General features: G+C 36.3%; 1 protein-coding gene across 3 annotated transcripts in view; it reads right to left on the bottom strand.

Annotated features, from left to right (window-relative positions):
- Positions 1 to 9,699, bottom strand: part of LRP12 (LDL receptor related protein 12) — a 49,566-nt gene continuing 39,867 nt past the window's right edge. For all 3 annotated transcript variants that reach the window (XM_057372444.1, XM_057372446.1, XM_057372445.1), the window contains 3 exons: positions 6,647 to 7,748; positions 5,675 to 5,807; positions 1 to 3,407 (listed from right to left, as the gene is read on the bottom strand). In XM_057372444.1, the coding sequence (XP_057228427.1) occupies positions 2,544 to 3,407; positions 5,675 to 5,807; positions 6,647 to 7,748 (2,099 nt within the window). In that variant the 3' untranslated portion in view covers positions 1 to 2,543. The remainder of the gene's footprint in view (positions 3,408 to 5,674; positions 5,808 to 6,646; positions 7,749 to 9,699) is intronic.

The raw sequence follows: 9,699 nt of genomic DNA, 5'->3' as shown, positions 1-9,699 counted from the left end.
TTCTGACTTTTTTTCAAATTGCCCTATYATTGTAGCACAGGTAAATCAAGAATCAATTAAACAAAACACTAACTCAAACTCTCCAGAATAAAAAGAAACAGGATAATAATGACTTACCAGAAACCCCAGTAAAACTAAACAAATGCAACATCACTCATATATTACTCAAAAAGAAAAAAATCACTGCAACAAATTCACCTCATACAAATATGGATTTTATTTACAATTTTCCAAATTATCAATCAAATCCAACTTCTCAGTTAAATGTGTAGCATTTCTCCTTTAAAACAAATTAAACATTGTGTTCTTTTTACATCTGCAATATGGAGTCCATAGGTACATGCTATTTGGGGCATCTAATGGAACAAATTTAGATCACTATGTGTGTTAAATACCGAAGGTATTCTGTGAAGACTCTTTCTTCAAAATTTATCTGCCTCAGGGACAAGCATTTCCAAACCACTTTCTAATGACAATTAACTAGGAAGGTTTAAAAACCCAGTATTTTATACCAGGACATACTGTTCACATATACTTCAGGGTGTGTTACCATGTTCCTATTGCAAAGCTGACTGCTCTATAAGCAATGCTACTGAAATCAGACTAAAGATTACCCACAGATTTAGATATTATTCAATGTGAATAAAAATGGCCATTGATGACTTTTACTTGAGTATGTGTAATTATGGGCCAACTTGTACCTGATCTGGTACCAGTGTGATGTGATCTGTTCTGAAACTTGAAACCGCATGGGTCATTATAATAAAATCTTTTACAACTGTATTGCACATAAGGTTTCTCAAAAGCACAAATCGACATAATTGTGTCCTGAACTCAGAATTTACTTGCAAACTCTCATGAAAAGACCAAMCAGATGGTAAAATTGTTTATTTTTCTCATCCCAGTGTTTGTGAATGAAGAGAAGAGGGAGAAGATATATACACTTTGGAATCCATTCAATTGTTTGTTTCTTCTGCATGTGATTTGTACTTCAGAGATGAGGATTTWAAAAAAAATAAAAAGCCAGACAGACCTCGGATTTATCTTTAAAAGTACCTCAAAAACATAACAAAAATTCAATTTAATTTTGATACATATTAAAATTTTAGTCAGTTCTGCCCGACAGCATAACACGACAGAAATGCACAAGACTTTAAACATGCTTTAAAATGACATTCAACAAAGTATTTAAAATTTAATAAATAGCATACAATCACACACAAATACATTTCATACTGGATCTTTAAGCCTACTAAAAACAGACTGGCAAAGAATAAATAAAACAGTAGTTGACAGTTTTGTTTTTAAAAGGTGTAGTTTCTTGTTGTCACACTAGTAGCCACATATTAACCTGTTTATCACAAAATTGGAAGTTATGAGCTTTTTTCTCACTGRTCTGTTTTGCTCCAACATGTAATATAAAAAAATACACTAAAAGGGTTTTCTTTTGGTTTTTTTTTTTAAACAACCAGTCTGCGACCGAGTAAACCAGTTTTTAAATACAATGAATAAATAGGGAATTAGTAAAGCAAATTCAATTGCAACAAAAATGCAACACCCCAAGAAAAGAGCCATGGAAATATATAGCCATTGCAATATTAGACAATAATAGTACTTAAAGTGATAGTGCTTGTGCACTAAGCTCATTAGAGACCTTAATATGATTTTAGTGCAAATCCCTTGAGTCCAAACAAGCTTTATACCCTACAGGGAAAGATCTATTACCAGTTGGAACTTATTCTGTAGTGTATTTGTACATATTGGATATTTAAAGAACTAACACATWTTGTAATATGTTCGGCCCTTTTTTACTTCAAATCAAAAAGACTAATGACTGGGGATTTTACATAMTATTTGGCTGTACCATATTAGACTGCAGTTTAGGAAAGTCAGTGCTATAGAAGCTTTTGCCATCAGTTTATCTATTATGCCTAAATTTCATATATCATTGCATTTTGTACTTCTGAAAGAAAAAGAATGTTCCTGGAGAAAGTTTCTCCTCCCTTTAAGTAAGTTCACATTATGATGAAATTCAAGAATATTTAGACAAAGTGTTGAATAAACTCAAAAAARTACATATTTTACATTAACAATCCTTACCAGCATTTAGTATATTAAGTTACAAGTATGTTGGCAATAATACAACAGAGTCAATTCCTAAAGGAAAATAATTCTGTACAAATTCACCTGTTAATATGGGGTTAAACAGGCAGCCARTAAGTCTTGAGCAGCCATGTTTCAGGTTTGAACTATAGTACCAGGATAAACTAAATTTGAAACTAATGGGGAGAACGTCAGTTTAAAGATTAATCTGATTATACTGAATACACACATTGTGTATTCAGAGCCATTAAAATGTTCCCTCTTATAGTTCCATAATGTCATCCAGTATAAGAAGTTTAATCAACCACACGAGCTAAAATAGCTTTAACATAATGTCGTCCTGGATTTTTTAAAACTAAAAACTAATTTTAACTGTGAAGTACAAAACAATGACAGATATTGCTCCAACTTGTACACAATCTTTCCTAAACAATCCGTACCTAGCAGAGTAATAATGCCTCATCGTCACTAGTTTCATTTTTCACTGTTGCCTCTAAGCAAGTGTYGGGTATCTGGGCAGTGTGTACGATGCCACAGCTCTCACAGGGGCCATCTCGACCGCATGACCTTACACTGTGATGTGTTGCACTGTAAGGCTGTCTAAGCCCTGGTCCTTGATCTGAGCTGAGATCAAGTAGAGGTCTTGAACAGTCATTCATGTCAAAGTCTGATGCTACATCAGAAACTGGAATTAACATTTCAACATCATCATCCTCTTCTCTTCCACTTACCCCATTATCAAGCTGTCTCAAAGGACTTTGGTTCTGATTCACTGAGCTTGATCTCCCTAAAGTAAAGCGCACCCAGCGCAAGCCTTGAGTCATACGGCTTAGAGCGCTCGAGAGCTGGTGGCGTGCGGGACTTGTGCTTGGGGGCTCTACACTTGTCACTTCTCTTCCACCATCCGTGTTACTGCTACTGYTGCTCTGAGCAGAGGAACTCCCACACGCTCCCACTGTTGCTTCTATTGCTGTTGCAGGAGGGACTTTTTGAGGCAAGGTGGCAGCAACACCACCAACTGCTCCTGCTGTGTCTCTTCTTTCATTTTCTGTGTCTGTATCATCAGATTCAACTGAAAACAAACTTCTGTGAGTATTATTTCTTTCACCTTCTCTACCAGTACTTTGGCTGGCAACATCATCTCCATCTGCTGAGACCAAAGCCAATGATCCAGAATGACGTGACCTTGCAAAATTAAAAATTCGATTCCAAATATTACTTGATCTGCCAGCAATAGGAAGTCTGATTGAGGTAAATCCAAGCTGAGATCGTACTGCCAGCCTCAGGTTTTCCAGAACTGAAGCCTAAAGGAGAAGACAAGCAACAATCAAGTGTTGACAGTCTGCTGGTACTGTTCTAGCAAAAACAGAATGACAACTACTGTGCAAAACAGCATGTAATGAAAGGTAGAGATCTGYAGGAAACATTGGTTTGTTCCAAATYACCTATACTACAGGCCTTAGACACCTGGGCATGRCAACTGCATTGTCTCCATAGACTTTCTTGAGCTTTCAAGAGACTTGTGAACACAGATCCATCATAAACAGGTGAAGCTTAATTTTGGAAAAGAGGAMAGCAAGCCAAATTTGTAGAAGCATGGAACTGGTTTGAAACAGAAACATACCGGTCTTTATTATAACCACAGTAATCYACTGAACAAGAACAAGCGATTCTACAYTGTTCACTACAGGCATAACCTGTTTAAAACCCTTATCTTACAGTTGAAAAGTTATGCAGGGTTTTAAACAGGTGAATTCAGGCAYGGATTCTTCTCTAGTTAAATGAGTGGAAAATGTAKAGTGAATTCGGGATATGTACGGTTTAGAACACATAATTATATTTAAATGGAAGTTTTAAAGTATTTTGAAACTGAAGCTGTTAATACTAGAAGGGGGGAAAAANTTTTTGCCACTGTTACAGAAACGGCCACGTGGTTTGTTTTTACTTTTTTTTGTTTCTTTTTCTCGGGGACGGAGGCGCCATTTTGTCGGCACCGCGTGGCGGGGGTTTTGAATAGCAACCGTTACTCTGTATCTTGTCGCGGCGCCATCTTGTCGGCACCGCGTGGCGGGGGGTTTCTCTTTTGAACAACCGTTACTTTTTATCTGTGTCYTGTGGCRCTGTGTTAATAAATTACCTTCTTTTCTCTTCACTTTTCGCCCAGTATCTATTTTCTGTTGGTGGGGGAAAAAATTATCAAATTTACTTTCATTTCAGGGGAAACGTTTCTCTGGAACGTTTTTCTCTGAAAACATTTGTCTCAAAACCGAGACAGTCCCTTTGAGGCAGACCAGTCATAGTTGATGAAGAAGGTGATCACCTTTGTTAAATTCTTCTGGAAGACTTTGTTTTCAAATCCTAAACTTTCTGTGATTACCTTTTTGGTAAGACTGTAATAGAGCTTGTGTCTGGCTCTGTGGTTGTATTTTCCTTTAACCAGCGTTCCATATCCAGGCTATAGTGCCTTACTTTTCTCATTGTCTTTATTTAGAGATCCTTGATTAGGGCAGAAATGTACCTTACATAGAATTCATTGCTCTTTTATTACCTTTCCATATGTATTTCCATTTAATTTGCCTCTTCATAATGTTTTTTCCTCTAGAACATCTAGACTTTTATCGTGCCTAATTTTTTTTAAGTAGCTTATTGCTACGTATACCAGATCCTTATTATGCAAGATGCAACTTTWTTTAATATTCATTAATGAAGTTCAGTGCTAATTTAGCTACCAAAAAATCTTTATAATGTCTTCTGACATTTTTAAAGCCTCTCATGCAAACTTCAATTTATATTCCTCTTCCTCTGCAAAATCCTTTGTGACAGAATCCAGCTGCTTGTGAATGTGTGTGCATGATGGAACATGTGATAATCATGCAACTTTTTCTTACAGTAAACCTTAGTGTATTAACTGCAACACATAATATAACTAATGCCAACTCTAATAGAGCACAGCAGGATTCCTACACTAAGACTTCTATTTCTCAAAAGAGTTTATAACTGAAAGACGTTTTAATTACTTAAAAAATTGTTTGACAGAAATTTCATTAACCAAGTAAGAAACGTGCTAATCATCCACCTCTGAATCTGGATGACAAGAGAATATTAACTGCCATTTACTAGCTTTTACTTTGTTACTTGTTCATGCCAATTTTACATCCCTGGCCTTTTCCATCATCTTATTATGCACAGCAGGCATGAACACACCTATGCAGTGTGCATATAAATTACCATTTYGCATTAGACGTCATGGTCTTCTTTCCCAAATCAGAAAGTGCTATCTTGCAGTCTTTACTTACCCAACACAACCTACAATTAGATCTACCAATCTAATACTTTTCATACAGGAGGGTTTCTACAGCATGCATTACTGGCAATATCAACAAAAGAAAAGYCTGCAAAGAAAACTGTGGTGTTATATATCATGATTTTGTCCAAGGGCTAAYCATTTGTATTGACTTGAAAGGAGGAAAAGGAAATTCTGCAGAACAAACGAATGCGGAAGAAAGTTAAAATATCTTTATTTCAGTCTCCTTAAAATTTAAGTGGTCTCCCTGCTATTTTGAAATCTTACCTGATTTGGAGAACAAACAGGGAAATCCTCAACTGGTGGAATTAAACCCTGGGCAATTAATTGTCCATAGGATGGAGGAGCTTCTCTTCTTAACAGTTCAGCCTCAACCCTTGACAAATGAGTTTCAAATGATCTTTCAAAAAGAAAAGAAATTTCAGAATACACAAGACACTGATTTTTACATATATATATATACATATATATACACTAAAGAATAAAAGTACATCAGACTATTATAATCTGAAATTTAAAAAAAAAAACAGAAAATGAAGTTTTGCTAATTTAATTTAAATTTAATTGTCAAAAAATATGAAGTTATTCCTACGCRTCTGTCCAGCTGGAATGAGAGCAAAAAAACCAACTGACCAACAAATTCCTCAAAAACAAACAAACAAACCAGCCCAAAACCATGGGTTAATTAAAAATGCACAAGTAATGCTTATATTATTGTAAAAACTTGAAGGATATGTAATCCTGGTATGAACTAACCTACAAGAGAAGAAACACGCGGTTATATGTATATACAGAACAGTGATATTAATTGTAAATAATTAACTGCAGTTTTCCCACACGTCCTTTTTGGTAACACCATCTGAAAGCTTAACCCTCAATAGCACAGTGATAAGAATACCTCTATCCTCTTTACTTCACTGGGAGAGTGGTCAGTCACTGGAACAAACTCCCCAGGGAACTGGGTCATGACACCCAGCCTTTAGAATTCAAGGAATATCTGGACAATAATCAGCTTAGCAAGGTTTAGTTTTAGATATTCTGCAAGAATCAGGGAGTTAGACTTGATGTTTCTTATGGGTCCCTTAGGACTTGAGATTCTTTATCATTAACTCTTTTTACTATCAAAGAAAAGGAACAATGTCTTTACGAATCATGTGCAACAATATCTGTATGGCAATAAAACTGCTTCACATACAATCGACAATACCAAAACATTTAATAAATTTGATWTCTGCTTACCTTCGCTCAAACATCCTGAGTGAGTACAATTTACAAGTACATCCCAGTGCAATGACAAGCAGCAATCCACAAATAAGACTCCCAATGACAGCTGCAGTTATCACTCTAGTGGGCACAATGACTGGGCAATTCTCTTCATCACTGCCATCGCCACAGTCATCTTGAGAATCACAAACCCAGCTCTCAAACACACAGCGGTTATTTTTACAATGAAAATTGCCTGGCTGACAGAAGAAACAATTCTTTTCATCTGAACCATTAGGGCAATGATTCTGGTAGTTGCAGCGATCTGAGCGAGGGTAGCAAACACCATTTCGAGAGCAGGGAAACTCATCTCTTTGGCACATGGTGCAGTTGGTTTCATCCCTTCCATTTGGACAGTGCCAGTAGCCATCACAGCGCTGCTGCTCTGTGTAGCACCCCCAATTTCCACCGCATGGAATTTCCCAGGGCAAACAGAAGCCATCAACTTGATAGGTTGCATTGAACCCTCTYGCAGCATTCACTTTGTCAGCACAAAAATGCACTCTTATCTGTCCTGAAGATGAAACAACTGTGAGGGGAGCATGAGAGTCAAATGCTGTCAGTACACGTAACAGCCTCCGTGGATTCTCCTCTAATCCATCATATATTTTGACATAGTCTCCATAGCCGGTACCATCAAGTTTAAAATCAGTGAATCGCAAGATTACTTTGCGATGATCACCAGTGTCTATCAGCCAGGTACAGTTGCTGCCAGGTGGATAGAAGTCAGGATAGTTGGGAGAACTGAAAGTACCATAAAAGTATTTTAACCACTGCCCACATGTTGGCACATCACAGTCTATTTCATCTCCTAAGTCAAGACAATCAATATTACCATCACATTTTAAAGATTCTGGAAGGCAAGTGTAAAGCTTGGTGAAGCGGGAAAGACACTGGAACTGATTGTTAGCACAAGGCTGAAAGGAAGAAGCTGTCGGAGGATTAGCTTTGGCACACATTTCTTCATCTGAGTTGTCTCCACATTCATCCATATTATTACATTTCCAACTTTCTGGAATACACTTCCCATTAGCACAATGAAACTGGTCACAATCACAACTTGGTTCATCAGATTTCCCTGAAAGCAAAGAAAAAAAAATTCTTAGARTTTAGCCCTTTRTGGTCAGTGTTGCATATTTATTTGMTGCACCAGGTACTTTAGRAGGGCAAAACAAATGCCTGAATGTCTGTAAAACATGGCAACTTTCAGCAAATTTGAAGATTGTTTTATCAAGTTTTTTCAAGTCAAAATTCCATCAACACATCAGCATGAACCTTACTCATAGCTGATTTCAGTCAAAYAACTTTAACCCAAGCAAGAAAACAATGCTCATTTATAACTATTGAGAAATCTGACTGCTAATATGCTAAAAATAAGTTAGAAAAATACTTTCTCGCTATTATCACTCAAAATACAGAAACATTTTGTGCAGCAGTACTGGTTACTTCCTCAAATTCTTTCCCATAAAAGCAGTCAAGACTCTCTTCTGCTTTTGGAGGTTCTTACTTTGTATCAAAGGATCAAAGGCAAGACARAAACTGACACCTGAAGATTACACATTACCATCAACTAAAGAGAAAGCCCTGTCCTCTCTTCTTCCCACTGTTTGCTCCTGCATCTCCTGCAGCAATGAAGAAGAGAGTGCAGCAAATGCAAAAATCTGCATTTTGCTTGCCTTTAYTTATTGAAGTTTCAACCATGCTGAACACAGAAGCATAYCTGGGATCCARSCTATTTCAGCTCTGCAACAATTCTSCTGAGTCAAACACCACTGTATCATTTTCAGTCMCTTATTTCTACAAACCACAGTACAGACTGTAAAATTTGCTATAAAACAAACTATCATGGCCAAAAAAATTAAAAACAAGTCTGCAATGCAAAYGGTCCTACACAGCAGTAATTCAGAAAATTACTAGACAAATACATACTAATTCTAAGGAACCTAAGATTTTAATAAGGAAATAGGAAAGACAGCATGATGAACTCACTGGAATCCTGATGTTCCCTGGAGAAGCATGTTCTATCATTTTTCATAAGAGAACAATTCAGATTGGAATGGAGGCCATCTAATCAAACCATCTGCTCAAAACAAGGCTAACTGATGTTTGATTAGGCTCTTCACAGCCTTCTCCAATTAACCATTTTAAAAGTTCCAGCTTTACTATACAACATGATAAAAGTTTTCACAGCTAGCTTGAATTTTCCTTGCTGTGACTAATCTGCTGTGACAGGTCAAGTAATATCATACCTCTGTTCTACTTTAATGTCTCTTAAAAAGCATTAAAAATACTGTAACTTAAAATAGTAATTTTTCTTTATGGAAGTACAACATATAATTTTTAAATTTCACAAATGCTAAGGCTTTTTAAAAGTGAATCAGGAAAAAATGAAATCAACAAGAGTGATAAATGCTAAAAGCACTGCTGAAGAACATTTAAGTCTGCAAACTTGCAGAGAGAGAATGAAGAAAGGAGAGAAAGATGTATGTGCTGCCAGTGACTAATTTTCAGAAAATATTCATTTCACTAAAAAAAAATCCAAAACCCAGATGCAGTATAATTGATAGCATTTTTTTTGCTCTGCTACAGATATATAAGTATTTATACATATAGTATTCTCACTCACATACATATGGTTCTCAATATTAGTATGGCGAAGTTGGAACCTTGGCCTTGAACTCAAAACCAATAAAAGTGAACTTGACTAGTCCAACCTAAGTTGAATGACTATGCTCCATAGGTGGATGTAATATAGAATATGCATCGTTGAACCTGTTCAAGTACTGATTATAATCTAGCTCAGTCCTTCTGCATAGCAGAACCTGGAAGAGGTTGAGAAGAAAGTTGTAACATGGAATTATTGATAGAATAATCGCAGTAACAGAACAGGATACAATTTCAACTCAAGTCCTTCCTTCTACAAGCTTTTAAGCATCCCATAAAAGAGCTGGGATACTTGATCTTGACTTAACATTTTTAATCCTGCAATCCTTACATAAAAACAATTTACTCATGAATCAAAAATTAGA

The sequence above is a fragment of the Malurus melanocephalus genome, unplaced genomic scaffold (genome assembly GCF_030028575.1).
Source record: "Malurus melanocephalus ecotype Western Australia unplaced genomic scaffold, MMel_1.1 scaffold_171, whole genome shotgun sequence".
NCBI classification, from domain to species: domain Eukaryota; kingdom Metazoa; phylum Chordata; class Aves; order Passeriformes; family Maluridae; genus Malurus; species Malurus melanocephalus.
The sequence above is the reverse complement of the archived record's forward strand: the minus strand, read 5'-3'. Positions and strand labels throughout refer to the sequence as shown.